General features: G+C 44.8%; 2 protein-coding genes across 3 annotated transcripts; both read left to right on the top strand.

Annotated features, from left to right (window-relative positions):
* The first annotated feature begins 470 nt into the window (after nucleotides 1–470).
* LOC135371347 (uncharacterized) lies at nucleotides 471–12974 on the top strand. 2 transcript variants are annotated; one of them, XM_064605410.1, is made up of 5 exons: nucleotides 471–552; nucleotides 1741–1878; nucleotides 2005–2098; nucleotides 9503–9567; nucleotides 10605–12974. In XM_064605410.1, the coding sequence occupies exon 5, from the start codon at nucleotides 10631–10633 to the stop codon at nucleotides 12833–12835; it is 2205 nt and encodes a 734-aa protein (XP_064461480.1). In that variant the 5' UTR covers nucleotides 471–552; nucleotides 1741–1878; nucleotides 2005–2098; nucleotides 9503–9567; nucleotides 10605–10630; the 3' UTR covers nucleotides 12836–12974. The 2 variants fall into 2 exon arrangements, with proteins under 2 accessions (XP_064461480.1, XP_064461481.1); XM_064605411.1 differs by lacking the exon at nucleotides 471–552 and adding an exon at nucleotides 1153–1296.
* On the top strand, nucleotides 12836–17032 carry LOC135371346 (uncharacterized). The gene has a single exon (XM_064605409.1). The coding sequence runs from the start codon at nucleotides 13120–13122 to the stop codon at nucleotides 16306–16308; it is 3189 nt and encodes a 1062-aa protein (XP_064461479.1). The 5' UTR covers nucleotides 12836–13119; the 3' UTR covers nucleotides 16309–17032.
* The last annotated feature ends 619 nt before the right edge of the window (nucleotides 17033–17651 follow it).

Here is a 17651-nt window from a genome sequence, read left to right on the forward strand (position 1 = left end):
AAATGCTTGTCGCACGGACACCGAATCCTGACTCCGTTGTTACTGCATTTGAAAATGCGACGGCGCTCACAGGTGTTCCTCAGGCGTCAGCTCACCACTGCATTCCAGTTCTGAACTCGAGAGACTGTTCGTACTTAGGATACTTGTGTCGGGAAACATCACAACACGCGCTGAGTTACTCTGACACACTAACAAATCTGCGACTTCTCTTTGAACAAGGCGGTCATATGGTGCTGTCAACTGACATAGTCGAGACGCCGCTGCCACTTCTCTCCCTTCTCTTCTCGTAACTGCCCGCCAGACAGGCAGCCCGCGAAAGAATGCGCTTTTGAAACTTTGCCAACCAATAGCGGAGCGCGCTATGTCCTTCGGCCAATGGGTATCAACTATGATGCCTGACGGAGCCGCGAAGAGGGGGAGCTATGGGGGCCGGGTAACGCCTTATCAGCCTTCCACATAAGCCGGGATCCCGTAAGTGTCCCTCCAGACCCCGCCAAGTTGCCGATGGATATCCAACTCATCAAGTGAACATCACTGGAAGTCCAGAGTAAGGTGAGATCCCCAATGCGTATATCTTTCACTATTATTTATGCTGTGTTGTAGCGTTTCACTGTGTGGTTTCGATTTTTTTTACTGTTCACACTGTGTTTGTAAATTGTTCTTTACCAACTGCATAGCGTATTTTTAGAAGCGGGATTTTCTTGCGTTTATCTTCGCTGATCCTGTAACTCCTCTGCTACTCATAGTGTATTAATCTGTATCGTCACAGTAAATAACGTACGCTGTGTCCGGGAGGTGGTTACTTAAAACCCCCAGGGATCACCGCGGAACGTGCCCTTGCTTCTCCTTGGATTAATATAAAGCGTCACTCTTACCGATGGTCGCTCAGAATTCCCACCTATTTGTGCCGTCTGCCTTTTTTTCCTTTTTCGGCGGGTGTGTTACGGTTAATTCGAATGTTCGTCATTGATGCTAATATCCCTAAATATCTACGTAGTTCGCCCATCATTGCCCTTTTATCGTCTCAATCGATCTGTAACATCCGCAGTGGGGAACAATCTCACTTGCCATCCCTTCTCGTGTCTGATGGTGTCTTTCTGGACAATTGCTGTCGGCTTTTTTCTTATAGTTCGTTAAATCAAGTGTAAGTTTAATGATGTCCTCGCTAGGAAAGGTCATCTTGGGTGGCCTGCAGGCGCAAAAACAACTGATAAGACAAGAAGAGCCCTTCAAGGCATGACGTCAAGTACCCACTCGAACCATATCTCTCCCGTAGTGACCGTGAGGTGACTGTGTGTAAGTGTTGCTCACATAGGGCACAGAGACGTTGCAATATATATTTTCCCTTCTAGCTTAATTGATACATATTATAATACACATTTTTATATTTGTGCAGTTTTGAAACCTATAGCTCCCATTGATGGTCCTCTATTCGGCAGAAAAGTTTTCGTTATGTTAAACCTGTAGGGCCCTGCTGTAGGTGAAATTAACCCTCAAGGACATTACTGACATGTCATTTAAAAGTCAGACTACGGACAGTTTATGAATACGTTGTGGATGCGATCTTCAATAGAACGCAGCATGAATTTATGAAAGCCAATTGTTGTTAGAAAGCATGCAGCAAGCCCTGTATGGAATCTTTGACAACACAGTTTCCACCACACTTGTGACGTCATGTCCCGTCCGTAACCATGGAAGATCATCATGAGGATGTCTCGTAAGTCACATCGCACATTGCAGGTGAGCCATGGGTCCGGCGTGGGAACATCGACGACGATCGTAACTGAAGTGTTCGGCGGAGCCAGGGCACGATGAGCGCAGGGTACAAAGACTGACACGTGATCTACCTGGTGCTTGAAAGAAGTACTGAAGAAAAAGGTTTGTAAGACTCGAATACTATTATACGCTCCATTGTGTGGTATTGCATTCAGCCAGAAAACATAGTTGACGGGGACTATAGCCCGCATTTCCTTGACGTTTTCTTTTCTTTTTTTTTAATCGTAGCAAGTACTCGTTCAACCACCCGTCAACACGTGCCAACACAGCGAGGGCTCCCAGGGAGGTCACATTCTTGCACACGGTTGTAACGCGCAATAAGGTAAGTCCCGTCAGAGCCTCCCACTTACCAGAAACGACCGACTGACAAACGAACGCGTTCGCCGGAATCTGTTCTGGATAATCTCACGCTAGATAAACATCTTGAACGTAGAACAGATTTCTTAAAAGGGTAGGAACACATTCATAATGCTGAAAGATGGAAGTCACTGAAAAGTTCAGAAAAGTCACTGAAAAAGTCACAGGAGCTTTGTATGTACTTGCCCCTTCTATGTTGTTCCAGCCTCAGAACATCAATTGTCTTTTGTTCACATTCATAATGCATTTCACGTTGTCATGAACGCATTGTACTGCACGCCAGAATACTGTTACAAAAAGAAAAAAGAAAAAGAAAGAAAAAATAAGTCTTCTTCGTGTTGCGAGCCCTCTGACACACTCCCGAGCGAAGCGGTGACGTCGAAGAGTTCAGAGTCGCTTCCATTTCGACTGGCAGCCAACACATTGACTTCTCGCGCGCTGGCCTTTCCGCTGTGAAACAACTTTCAATCATCAGATGCAAATAATTTTTTTATTTTATTTTTTATTTTTCTTTATTTTATATATATATATATATTTTTTTAGGCTAAGTATTCCTACTTTGAAAGAAAGTGATTGGTAGAGCTGAGCGCGCCTGCGAGTAGGAATTCGCGATCGCTGCAGGTAGCGGGTGTACCCGCAATGCGACCACGGGTAATGCGGGTGTACCCGCATTACCCTCACTCCATGGCCAACTAAGTGATCCCTCTCTGTCACACGCGAGCTCAGCAGTAGTGATGGGCACTACAGTCCAGTTTGGTTCACTGAACCGTTCAAAATATTCGTTCTTTCGTTCATCTTTCTGTGACGTCATAACATCATGTGATCAACGGCGAACCGGCATCTACTTGTGTGCAGGGTTGTAGACAGTAACTGAGTCAGAGTTCTGTTTTGTGGGCGAGTGTGTTCCATGATGGGTGTTCGTACAACACATTACCGCGCTAAATCTGACAGTCACCTGCCGGCCATATTGGTCATATGTTGCGATAAGCGAATGCATGTTTATGGGACCGTCTCTCGCTGTCACGAAGAAAATAAACAATTCATTCTGCCGCACTGTAATTCTCTCGTAGTTTACATTTTCTTCAGTCCACTTTCCGCTTGCTTCCGCCTCTCGGCAGAGCTTTCTTTGGTCACGCAAATTCACTTTCATATTTACTTTTTGGTCCCCTTCATGGTAGGTCCATTCTTTTCGCCTGCACCCCGGCCCTGAACTAGTTCAAGCAGTGCAACCCTCTCACATTCTTTTTGTCATGGACCTCGCAGGTATTTAAGAACTGGTGATGGACCGGTGCAGCACTTTATTTCGAAAATAATGAACTTAGTATACGGGAAACAGCGAGACTCACTGCGACCTGTTAGTAGGAATGTAAGAATCGAAAGCCACCCACGATCGAGCTTACTTCCCGCTCGAGGTAGTGTTTCCGCCGTTCCCGGCGGTCGAGTGAATCAACACTCAACTATTCCGGTGCGGGCAGCCCCCCACAGCTCTCGCAAAATCTGTATCAAAATGCGTGTTCCTGCGCACGGAGCAATCCGTGCCTCTCTATTGGTCGGACGCCACAAGCGTGTTCGGATTGGTTGCCGGAATTTGAAAACGGCACTTCGCGCTTCCTCGCCTGCGTGCTGCGTACTCCCTCGGCGGTTTCATTTGAAATGTGAACGGTGGACGCCGGGTCGGCGGTGTCTTTTCTTTGGGAGGCAAGTGCGTTCGCCGTCTTATCCGTGTGTTATGGTGTCTTTGACCGTATTGTACTGTTTCTCGACAAAAGCATCGGTCTACGAACAGCCATTCGGATTTCAAACTGAAGTGTTGTCGTGAATTCTGGCTCGATGAACATGTTCGAGCGCCGTCAGATCTGCATAACGACGACAAGAAAATAGGATTCATGAAGCAGTAGCATTTTATGTTTGACGTGTAGCAGGCAAGGACCTGATGATCAAGAACTTGTGCCCAAGTATGTGACAGTTGTTTGTTGCTGGGAATCAGCTGTGTCAATATGCGTGATTTGCAAGTTTGAACTTTGTTCCAGTGTGCTAGGAAGCGCTACGCAATGGACACAGTACGCTGAGTGCATGTATATGCGTCAACCTGCCGATTGTGTCAGTATAATGACTGTTCAATAAGACACTTTTAACAGTTGTTTGGGAATCATGGAATAACTTAACGGCGTGCATAAAAGCTAGTAGACTTAGAGGTCAGGAGTAGCCCGTAGAAGCCAGTATGGAAAGCAGAAGTCAGCAACAGCCAGAACCGGTTGGGCTGTGAGCCAGACGGACTGATTGGAGGATTGAGGGAGCAATCGCTCCATTCTCATTGGTCGTGTGCCCAGTGTTGCGTGAATTTACCTATACTCTGGGCTCTATGGGGAGTTGGTGAGATCAGAGCCGTACATTAAAAGGGAGTCTGGCCATTAATGGGTCATGCCAATACCTGAAGCTCCACCCACTTTTCAGCTTTCCGACCAATGAAGTCTTGAAATATGGGGCGCTATCAATCAGCCTATGCTCACTATTTTCCCCCTATCCAACATGGGCAGCGCCATTTTGGGTGGCAAGTGGATTGGATGGGATTGAAATGGATACCTCTCGCAATCTGCAAAAGTAGTGGATTGTTGGTGCAAATTTGATAAGCGCCACCTAGGGAGCGTAAGGCACGTCGGGAATTGTCGTCCGCTTCCGTCGTTGTATACCGCTGCCGGCAGAACCACCTGCTGGGACACGTTCTGTTGTCGGTATGATTTTTAAAGAAATCTACATGAATAGTTGGAATATAAGAGGCAAGAATGTTTATATCCATGAAATCCAGCTGTTAAATATAAGATTGTACAGCACAGCGCCCCGTTTTTGTTATGATTTCGTTGTGATCGCCTTGTTCACTAGGCCTAACACAGGCGACAAAACGTATTATTTTCAGTCAGATATCGATGGATGAGCATAAGCTGAAACTGATTTCCGAGAAATTTATATTAGGATGTACATTTGCAGCGTAAAATCAGGTTAGTCTGTGAAAATTTTTTGTCACGAAATCCCCGCTTCACTGTGTTTGTTTTCGTCGCCATTTTGGGTGGCAGTATGGTGTCATGGCGACCCCCTTGGTAAAAAGCAAACCAATCAGAGGAACGAAACTGTGATTGACAGGTCGAGCCTCTTTTTGTGACTCCTCCCAATGGCCAGACTTCCTTTTAATATATGGCTCTGGGTGAGCGCAGAGCCGTATATTAAAAGGGAGTCTGGCCATTAATGGGTCATGCCTATACCTGAAGCTCCACCCACTTTTTCAGCTTTCCGACCAATGAAGTCTTGAAATATTGGGCGCTATCAATAAACCTATCCTCACTATTTGTCCCTGTATCCAACATGGGCAGCGCCATTTTGGGTGGCAAGTGGATTGGATGGGATTGAAATGGATATCTCTCGCAATCTGCAAAACTAGTGGAGTTTTGGTGCAAATTTGATGAACGCCACCTAGGGAGCGTAAGGCACGTCGGGAATTGTCGTCTGCTTCCGTCGTTGTACCGCTGCCGGCAGAACCACCTGCTGGGACACGTTCTGTTGTCGGTATGATTTTTAAAGAAATCTACATGAATAGTTGGAATATAAGAGGCAAGAATGTTTATATCCATGAAATCCAGCTGTTAAATATAAGATTGTACAGCACAGCGCCCCGTTTTTGTTATGATTTCGTTGTGATCGCCTTGTTCACTAGGCCTAACACAGGCGACAAAACGTATTATTTTCAGTCAGATATCGATGGATGAGCATAAGCTGAAACTGATTTCCGAGAAATTTATATTAGGATGTACATTTGCAGCGTAAAATCAGGTTAGTCTGTGAAAATTTTTTGTCACGAAATCCCCGCTTCACTGTGTTTGTTTTCGTCGCCATTTTGGGTGGCAGTATGGTGTCATGGCGACCCCCTTGGTAAAAAGCAAACCAATCAGAGGAACGAAACTGTGATTGACAGGTCGAGCCTCTTTTTGTGACTCCTCCCAATGGCCAGACTTCCTTTTAATATATGGCTCTGGGTGAGCGCAGAGCCGTATATTAAAAGGGAGTCTGGCCATTAATGGGTCATGCCTATACCTGAAGCTCCACCCACTTTTTCAGCTTTCCGACCAATGAAGTCTTGAAATATGGGGCGCTATCAATAAACCTATCCTCACTATTTGTCCCTGTATCCAACATGGGCAGCGCCATTTTGGGTGGCAAGTGGATTGGATGGGATTGAAATGGATATCTCTCGCAATCTGCAAAACTAGTGGAGTTTTGGTGCAAATTTGATGAACGCCACCTAGGGAGCGTAAGGCACGTCGGGAATTGTCGTCTGCTTCCGTCGTTGTACCGCTGCCGGCAGAACAACCTGCTGGGACACATTCTGTTGCCGGTATGATTTTTAAACATATCTACATGAATAGTTGGAATATAAAAGGCAAGAATGTTTATATCTATGAAATCCAGCAATTAAATATAAGATTGTACAGCACACTGCCGTTTTTGTTATGATTTCATTATGAGCGCCGTGTTCACTAGGCCTAACACCGGCGACAAAACGTATTATTTTCAGTTAGATATCGGTGGATGAGCATAAGTTGAAACTGATTTCCGAGAAACGTATATGAGGATGTACATTTGCAGCGTAAAATCAGGTTAGTCTGTGAAAATTTTTTGTCACGAAATCCCCGCTTCACTGTGTTTGTTTTCGTCGCCATTTTGGGTGGCATGGTGTCATGGCGACCTCCTTGGTAAAAAGCAAACCAATCAGAGGAGCGAAACTGTGATTGACAGGTCGAGCCTCTTTTTGTGACTCCTCCCAATGGCCAGACTTCCTTTTAATATACGGCTCTGGGTGAGCGCTGGTGCGGGCGCCATCTGTCGGCATTCCTCCGCAGCTTGAATATGACAGGCCACGAGCTCGATTGGCCACACTGAGAGCTTACCGGTTCGTGATTCGCCAAGCCCCACGATCTGGGGTGAATCGGAGAGCACTGAAGCGAGTCGCAAAGCCGGGAAAGAACGATAACGAACTCAACTGAATCGAAGGAATAGGAGAACGAGGAGAACCGTTCACTCTCGAGCTGAATCGAAGAGCAACGGAATCGTTTGCTCTCAAATGGCGCACTGGTTCATGGGTTCTTCGGTTCTCCGCGACTCGCTGCGCACAATTGCGTTGTTCTTGCTGGTCTCCTTTGGAATCTTAGTGTTGGTTCACTACGTCTCGTTGATACCGAGCTTTGTGGCGGACGTCGTATGGGTGGAAATATTCAGAATCAAAAATGTATTTTAAGATTTTTTGTTTATGATCGGCTCGCTCTACGTATCGCTGGTGGTGATCTGCACTCGATAAATCCAATTTATTTGTCAGGTGTACCGGAAAAGGCCCTTTCTGGCTAGTATGTGAGATGGCGTACATATTTTTCATGTACGTATTTAGTAATGATCAGTACCTAGAAATCTTAAACCAGTCCCCTGGTGCCTGCCTACTTCGAATTTGGCGCCTCAGTGGCTACGGTAGAGGCTCCGCATAGAAAACTAGTAATGATCATGATCACATGACCCACTAACGTCAATGATTCGCAAACGAATCTTTCGAACGAGTCCCTAATGTTCACTGATTTGAACGAACACATCAGATATTCGGGCCACGCGCGCTGAGCTTCGCCTGGCTAACTACTGCGCATGCGTTCAACACTGCTTTACGGCGGCGAACATAGATGGCGACACGCGCACCATCGACTGGAGGAGAGTGGAGAAACTAGGAACTGAGAAGGCGAACGCAGCGAAACCTGACAAAACGGGGACGTCTAAGTGAACTGGTGAACGAGTACGATCGACGATAGTGAAAGAATTCATTCAGTTTGTGCCCGGGATTCGTTCATTCCGAACTGTTCCTCCGCGAACAACACATCACTACTCTGCAGTGCCCTATGTCGTTGGCTGTATAAATCCATGTGCCAGACTTCAGCAGGCAAGTGCTGGCGGGCGAGTTGGATTATTAATGCAGACATATATGGCTCTCTGTTGAATTGCAGTTTTACTGGCATACGATTGAAGCCGCCCGAGACACGTAGCCAACGCTCAGAATTTCCATTGTTTCAAAATAGAAACAGCGGTAAAGTGGACGAGAAACGAAAATGGCCCACGACAACGCGTGGCTTAATTCATGTTGGGGTGGGAATGCACTTAAACTAATGCAATGCCTTTTAAGCTTGCCTTTTCCCATCACAAGGTTCACTTGTTTGTACGATAGCTATCAAGTCTCCATGATGTTATGTTACTAGAACAGTGCGGACATCACATAAAACGGATACGTGCTGCCAAAGGTATGGTGGCGAGGAGGGAAATTGAACGCCGTGCGCAGGAAGAATGAGCTGTACTTTACATACCTACGGTACTTACCAAACAATAATTGCTTGTAGTTCCAGGAAATTGTAATTCAGTCGGATATTCAATCCTCAACACCGATGTAAATAACAAACAGAAGGAACGCATCCCGAAGGAATGCCCGCATCGTCGTCATCATCATGCAGAATCAGAGGGTCAACAAGAAAACGGGCGTTTGAGCTGGCGGTATAGTATACCGCTCACTTCCCCTTGTGGGTCCCAGTGCGGGTATACAGACAGTACTGCAGGTGCGGGTCGCCCAGATTAAATTCTTGCGGGTTTCCGGGTCCAAATTTGCTTACCCGCACTCACCTCTAGTGATTGGAAGGACTATCGTTAGGGGACCAATCGCGGGCTCGGGATTCCTTCGCTTTCACATCGGCCAACTATACGATGCGAGATGGTTATGTGGATGAGACACCTAAGGTACTCACGGCCCGTTTTTCTTCGCGCTAAACCCCGCTGACCCTTTCTGGCACGATAACCCGCAACGCTCCTCGATTGCAACCACATCTGCAAACGATTTCGTTCAATTTAAAATTACCCCCGCATTTTCGCGGAAGTTCGAATGTTGCTATCGTTTTACTCTTTGTTGCAACAAAAGCGAGACTGCTAATTTTTAGGATGCCATCGTATTTTGGAATTTCGAAGTGATAGAATTCCATTCAGGGAAAAAATTTTGATTAGTGGCTGTTGATTCGTTAGGTAGGGTACGGACAACCAATCCTAAAGGGTGATTCACTCTACTGTGCTTACGGTTGCGCTTGCAAGTTACGTAAGCTGACAGCGAATTGTTGCAAGGGAACATCTTTCAGGATAGAACGTAGATACACGTAAGACGCTGCACGCAGCCATAAACGCAGCCGTGTGAATCTGCCTTAAATGTCAGTTTCTTGATCTGCAAAGAAATAACTTCTCTTGCACGACTCAAAATGCACCATGCATATGCCTCTTTGATAAGACTGTTTTTCTGTTTGTCTTGTTCCAGATACCCTGCATGTGTTGTGCTGCTCAAGTTGTTCAAGGTGTTGTGACTCTTTGCTTTATTGTACGGTACGTTATTTTCTATTTATTATCGCGATCTCTTCACTGTCTGCTGCTTTCTGTCGTCCTCTCAGCTTGCACGCGTATATTAATTTGTGTGTATGCAAGTCCATGAGAACTAAAAGGAACAAGAACGGTTTGTGTGGCTCTCCCCGTGAGCCTAGTTGGCGTGAATAGATCTCTTTGATGACGTCAACGTCCACAATCCCATGTAAGGCCCGTCATTTGTACAACACACATACATTTGTTCAGAAAGCGAAGAGGAAAACTTATATTGGCACCGTACAAACTGAAGAAATACTTGCCTTCGAGCCCATTAATTTAATCACTCCCACTAATTAATCACTTTGCTTTGAGAGCAGTGTCATTCACACGTTCCCATAACTTGATTACGCTTGATATTGATCTATTTCAGTGTTAGGTCTGAATTTCCTCTGGTTGAAATTCAGGTTACTATTCTCATTTCGAAAACTGTATTCCTATATGACATTGCACTTTGTTCCACCTCTCACTGCTATACCCAAAATAAGTTTCCACTGTAATGTCTCAAGTGCAGGACATACTATATGAACCCTATTATTGTTGCTGTGTCAGTTCCAAAGTTACTTAGCGACTTAGCAAAGTCTTAGCGACTTCCTGCTAAAATAAAAATTATCGACTGAGTTTAGCTGCAACTTTTTATCTGTAGCTTTTCATACCTTTTATTTTTGACGTGCTGTATCATCACAGCCACAGGACTAATCATGGTCAAAGAAGTGTTCGAGGCCTAGCTTTAGTCATAAATTTTCACCCCCGGGTCCTGTAGCTTTTGCATCAAGTGTCGCTCACCTCTCGCTGTTAAATGCGACAACAATCTCATTTATGTTTCAACAACACAAAACAATGTATTATAAGTCACACCAAGAAGGCATTTTTACGTTCTGTTGGATTGTTACAACGGGAGTAAGCTGTAACATGTTACGTAACTATCATACATTGCCAGTCTGTGTTCGATGAATTATTTCGATGAATGTGCTCGTGTTTTTAACTTCCGCTCAAAATTGCAGGAGTTTGTCGTTTCTTCTCAAGAAGAATGGCTTCATCGTCTGAACTTGATCTGAAGATGGAAAGTTCACAACAATGGAAGGAGATCAGGAAGGAAATGCATCGAGCCATAGCGGACAGAGATGAGACCCGTGTTCTGAAGTGCCTGGATGCTGTGCCTGCCCTGAAAGTGTGGTTAGACCCCGATGAAGATGTCTCTGCTCGCTACAAAGCTATTGAAGAGAAAGCTTTCCGCATTCATGGTCTGCTAGTCTCGCGTGAATGTCTACTCAAGGACACAGGAGAATCATCGTGTTACGAACGTCTCACACCTCTTGGACGAGCTGAAATTCGACGGCAGCGGTATTACACCACAGAATGCGGGGACTCTTACATCGACTATCTGAAAAGCAAATCACGGAGCGTCACCATATGTGATGACTTCAATGAGCGATTGGAGAAGATGTTCAAGCACCTCTCCAGTGACGAATTAAACAGGAATATTCTGAAAGTGGCTGCAACAGCACTGCACCTAGACGTACTATTCGACTTCGAGAGTGAAAGCGTTCAGCGGACTACGGGATGCTCGGGTACACACAACCGCGGTCTCACTTTCTACAAAGAACAAAGAGTTTTCGTCGGGGCCAGCACTGAAGAAGCAGAAACCCGCGGGACGCTCATTCACGAGTTATGTCACGTGGCGCTTTGCCTAGTGTATAATAATGATTGCAAGCCTTATTTCCGAGGGGATACGGAGAGAGAACAGCAATATGGAGCCATTCTGACTGACATAAAACGAAGGAAAGAAGAGCTGAATCTTCTTATCCAACAAGCATTCTTCGGAAACGAAGAAGAAGAGCTAATTGTACGGATCCCTCACATACTGGCTCAATATGGTTGCGACGAAAGTGATAGCGTTATTCAAAGTCAAGTACCGGAACTACGAAATTTTTTCGAGGAACATGTCATCCCGGACATGCGGGAATACATTCAGAATGGAATCCCAACCATAGATGCAACTAAGATAGAAATAGAAAACGCGAGACTCAACAAAGCTTTAAAAACTGGCAAACTCGAAGTCCAATTCGAGAAACCACTAAAGAAGAGTGTCTGGAAAGAGGGGTCACTTCACGTAATTACGGGTCCAGAACTGAGGCTTCTCGAAATAATGGTTCACAACGCTGTGAAATCTACGGGAAGGCCATACTTGTTTTTTGAAGCGAACCAATATGACTCCACTCTGCGGGATGTGTTACTAGACTACAAATGTGCATTCGTGCTAGTATCCGTCCATCCAAACGAAGACGTCCGAAAGATCATTGAACTTCTCAGTGAAGTATCCTGTGTCACTGGATCAAAAGTCATCTTGCTCGTGGAAGACAGTGAGAAAGAAAACTTGATGAAAAAAGTGCAACAAGATGCATTCTTTGCGAAGAGACACAAAGTTCACATGATCATCGAAGCAAGCTTTGAGCATGTCACGGATAGCTGCAAAAAAGAAGTTTTCAAAAATTCTGTCGTAAAACTTCAAGGTCAATATGTTTCACGGCTTCCAGAGGCAATGAATATCGACACCTTCTTACACTGCGTAGACACCGCTGTTTTCCTAAAGCTATGCGAGTCAGAGAGCATTGAGCTGGGACCTCCTCTTCATGAACTAGAAGAACGTGTTCAGAACTACTACGTGAAAAGAGAGTGTAGAAGAGCCCTAGAAATTAACTTGAAAGAATGCAATCTAAAAGACGACGGTGAGGCATTCGCATTTCTGGGCTGTCCACACAATCAGGTCGCAACACTTCTACCTCGCGGTTGTGAGGCAAAGGCCAAGAAGGATTTAAAGAATTTCGAGAAATTCGTACTCGTCCAAGAGCCATGTGACTACGAAGCTCTCCTGGAAGATGGTCATTTCCGAGACAAAGTAGTGCACCTGCTAAAGTTCGACGAACCTCGTAAGAGACTCTCGTGGACCAAATCAAATGGTCGTCTCAGTCACCTTCCAATGACGGGAAGTGAGAGTTACACGGAGGACGCGTTGTTAAACGTAAACGAGAAGGTTGTCATAGTCTCTGGTGCACCAGGTATGGGAAAGAGTATGCTGGCATCTCGGTTGTGCACAGAGTTAAAAAGTCAAGACAAGAAGAGGTGGGTGCTCTACGTCGACCTTCCTCAGAGAATGGCAGTCTGGGATATCTGGCGGATCTGTGCGAAGTACAAAAAGATGGGTTGGAGTTTGTCTTGTTCGAGGAAACCTTGAACAATGAAAGCACTTTCGAAGTTGCTCTCATCTTAGATGCGTTCGACGAAATCAACGAGAAATGTCGCAAGTGCGTGCTGGATCTTATACTGTTTGTGGCTAAGACCAAAGTGTACAAGATATACGTTTTTACTCGCACTGTGTTTCAACGCCAAGCACAAGATAACTTCCACACGGTGTCATACGAACTTGATCCTTTTTCTGATAACAACCAGGATGACTTCCTCGCAAAATATAGGGGCGAAAGAGAAACTTCAGGCACCAGGAATGATGAATTTTTGCGTATGTTCCAACAAATGTATGACTCTTTGCAGAAGAAAAACAAAACAATCCTAGGAACCCCTCTCCTACTTCGCATGATGGCTGAGATGAAGAATGGGGAAATTGCAGAGTTTGACGATTGCTCTTCGCTTCTTAATACTGCTGGCATTTCTGGTGACAGGAGTATATACGTTATACACGTGTACAAGATGTTTGCCGAATACAAGCACCTTGTACACAGAAAAGAAAAAATGAAGGAAAACATCTCCCTAAGTGCTGTGCGAGGGGAGAACCATGACGCGAAGTCTTCATTCTACGCAAACCATTGTCTCCTCGCTATGAAGTGTATATTTCCTCAGTATATATTGAAGGACTTATTGAATGAAGAGGAATTAAGGAAGTTAGATCCTGATGGAAGATTGATCAAGGGCGCTGGTGACAGTTGTCTGAAAGAAGGTTTTGTGAATGGAATTAACGACGCAGGAATTCCTGAGTTCGCTCACAAGACTTTCGCCGAATTTTTCGTAGCTCACTATCTCCTGGAGAAGGCAAAGATAACAGAATCGAGCTACTGGAAAAAAGTCCTAGAATTGTATCGTAAAGAAGACTACGAGGATGTAATGCAGTTGTTCGATGGACTGGCGTCGGCGTCCTGTCCACTTCACTCTGCTGTGATAAACAACGACGCTTCATATTTTAAGCAACATGATATCCAAAGAGAGGACATGTCGAAGATGGATGAGCTCGAAAGGACGCCATTGCACGTAGCAGCCCTGCATTCTGATGAAGCAACATTGAAGAGGCTTCCAATGGACGATGCACTAATTCAGAATGATTTGTTTCAACTGTTACCGTTTGGGTACCCGGAGCTGAGCTGTCCATGGGACGAGAAACGCGATGGAGTGTGGAGGGACTGTTTGCGGACTGGGACTTCAGCTGTGAGAGAGAGACTCAACATATTGTACACTCGATACAGTGAGCAAGCAGTGAAACATTCTACCGAAAATCTGCGCACATGTGAAACCTTCGAGCAAAAAAGACTTTTTCTCGAGCGAGTTATATTCACAGCCGTGATACACAATCTACCAGGCGTTTTAGACGTGTATCTGAGCTATGTGTCCCCGAGAGAGAGTACAGTAGGTCTAGACAGAGACATCCTGGACCAATTAGAATCACACAAGGAACGAAGCGTGAGATGTTCTGCAGAGTCTTCGGTAATTGGAAACCTGGATAGTTTTACAGACAGCAGCAATAGAACTGTTCTTTTTTACGCAGAGTCTGAGCTTGTTTGCGACATGCTCCTTCCTTACTGCGATATGGGAATTCTTGATAAGCACGGAAACACAATGTTGCACATTAGCGCGGAAGAAGGAAATCTGGAGACAACACAGATTTACCTCGCACATTTATCCGTTAACAATAGAAATGGACGCTTTCAAACTCCTTTGCACTTGAGTAGAGATGCAGAGATTGTGAGGCTACTTCTTCCTCTTTATTCCTCAGTGAATGTTCTCGATTCTTATCAACAAACTCCGATGGATATATGTGCAGAGAGAGATGATTTGGAGGCCATGAAGTTGTTACTCCTTCGCACTTGGACATATGACGCACATCACATCAGACTGAACACAACGCTTCATGTGGCTTCTGACTATCAATCCTTTAAAGCTGTGACGTTCCTTCTACCTCACACAAATGCGCACGTGCTTAACTGCAAAGGAGAAACGTGCTTAGACGTTGCTTGGACAAGTTGGAAATATCTGTCGAGTTCGGAGTCCAACGTTGTGAGATGTCTCGTCCCACACTCGCTCGTGAACTCACCTGAAACGTTCGGCTCATCACCGTTGTGTGTCTGGGGGGAATGTGATGGAAGGGAAGTGATGCAAACTCTATGGCCTTATTTGCGACACAGTGACCCTAGGCATGCACAGAGGATCAGCAGAAGCTATCTGTATCTGTTTGTGGATGTGAACAAGGATTTCAAAGAAGAAATTTGGTGTCTGAAACTTCTCTTCCTCCATTTAGATGACATCGCTGGTGATCCTTGTAGCCGTAAACTGCTACATAATGTGGCCAAGGACAAGCTACGTAAGATAAAAGAAGAAAATCTCATTAATTACATGAAGCTGTTACTGCCGCATTTAAATCTCAGTGAGCAGGATTATGTAGGACGTGGAGTAAAAAATGAGGACATCGTTACCTTATATCGGGGATGGTCGCACATGAATAACACCGATGATCCCCACATTGACGATGTCGACACGGAAATGGTCGATGACGATGGCAGTATGAAGTTGCTCATAGAAGCAGAGGAAGGTAATGTGGAAGCTGTGGAACTTCACCTCTCCCATTCATCCGTGTGCATTACAGATGAAAAAGAGAACACTGCATTGCACTTGAGCGCGAGGGAGGGACACACAAATGTGGTGAAGCTTCTCATTCCTCTTTATACATCAGTGGACGTGATCAATGTGTATCGAGAAACGCCCATGCATGTCTGTGCCTTATATGGACACCTGAACGTTGTAAAGTTATTATTACTCCGCTCTAGAATGAGTTCCCGTGACAAGCTTGGAAGGACATCTCTTCACTTTGCCTGTGAAAGTGGTGCCGTTGATATCGTGAACTTCCTTCTTCCCCACTCGTTCCCTAATATGCGCGACATATTCGGTTCCACGTGCTGCGCTCTTTCCGCTGAAAGAAGGAGAATGAATGTTCTGAGATGCCTCATCCCTCACTCTCTTATGAACTGTCCTAATGGGATTGGTTATTCACCTACGCAAATCTGTGCAAGTCATTATATTAGAGAAGAGCTGGTGACGTTATTGCCATATTCTTGTGATTATGACGCAGCGAGTTTATTGACTATTCTCCCGCTGTCATTTCGTATGCGCGATATGAGTATGAAAGCTACGTCTTGTCTGAAACTGATGGTACTCCACTCAGATGTCAAGGCAGTAGATAAGTGGTTCTGTGCAACACTCAGCCGCATTCGAGAGTATTATGGAAAGAGTGATTCATTCTGGCGTCCAACAAAGACTGAGATATCACTACGCCTGAAATATGTTCCTCTCTTGCTTCCTCATACAAATGTTTCTGCTAAGGATTATGAAGGCAAGAAACTATTACAAGGAGCCCTCCGAAGTAGGAAATATCCCAAATTAGTTAGCTTCCTTCAGAAATGGACTCGCTTGAGTGACTTTCATTCATGATGCTGACGATTGTTGGCAACGGTTGTGGTTAAGCACCAAGTGGCACCGAGCTGTCAATGGACACGAGCTCTGAAGACGATATGGAAGTTTTAATAGAGGTATCAACAGCAGTATACTGAGTCCTTGCCTTCATCCGAGAAAGCACAAATATTCATCCAGTGTCAAAATGAAAGAAAAAAAGATCACTTTTCTGATTTTTTGTGATTGTGATTATGACTAACGCATTTTGTTTCTTATTCCTTATGTTACAAAGTACCGTTCCGTAGTAGGTTCTAAGGTGATTTGAAAATGTGTAAAAAATGTGTCTATTCCTAATGTGCTAGTAATATGGTTAGCTATGATATGCCACAGTATTAGAATACGGCTGCGTGCGATTATGTTTGGTGTCAAATGTATATACCCAAATGTCAAATGTAAATGAACAAAAGTGTTTTTCGCACATTGGAGAAGGTTTAATTCAAATTATTTTGGAACTCGCGCTCACTTCGCTGCAGAGTTGTGTAAAGTAAATATTGTCGAGCGAAACACATGTGCGATACAGCCGTACTTTTATTACGACCTAATAAATGTAAGGGTTCCAAATTGCTTTTCCAGTTATCGTTACAGATTACGGAACATATTACTTTGAAGTAATCAAGGTTCGTGTAAAGGAACCTCGACTGACTCAAATATGCCTGTTACAAATTGGATTTGTGTACGTGCGATTAAATGATGATTAAATGCAGTTGTCCTTGGAAGTAATGTGTCCACTTAGATGTCATCAAGAGATGCAGATGGGGAGAAAATTCAGTGAACCGGTAAGCAAAGATGAAGGGAAGTGTCCCAGGAGGAGAGCCGCCAATATATTTCGAACAGAGACTGCTATTCCTCTTCATCATGAGCGAGAATCAGAATTAGCAGCTCGCACACAGCGCAGGACATGTCCTAGGGCCTCATAGCAGCCACAAGGACACGTGTTTCGAGGGGACGCAAGTTATAGTTATGGCCAGCTTGTGAAAGCTTGGGATGCGTGCTTTAGTTGTTATTACAGTTACTTTTGCGGATTCTAACTACCCGAGCAGCACACAATATTGGTCCAATATTGGCACTGTCTCGGTTCTAGTGAGCCTGATGAGGGCCAATCAAGCCAATGAAGAGCAATAAGTGGTGTTATCTTGGCTTATCCTACTCTCACCACTGTGCTACCCATGGCTGTGTTTCAGTACCTACCCAGGTAAATATAAGAGAAAAGACAAAAGAGAAAAAAAGAATGTATTGTACTGTGATGCCTTCCCGTTGTCGTGCTGCCATTCAAACCAATTAAAACTAGACCAGAGTGGCAGTTACTATAGCTACAGGGCATT

Source organism: Ornithodoros turicata, unplaced genomic scaffold (genome assembly GCF_037126465.1).
Source record: "Ornithodoros turicata isolate Travis unplaced genomic scaffold, ASM3712646v1 Chromosome104, whole genome shotgun sequence".
Classification (NCBI taxonomy): Eukaryota; Metazoa; Arthropoda; class Arachnida; order Ixodida; family Argasidae; genus Ornithodoros; species Ornithodoros turicata.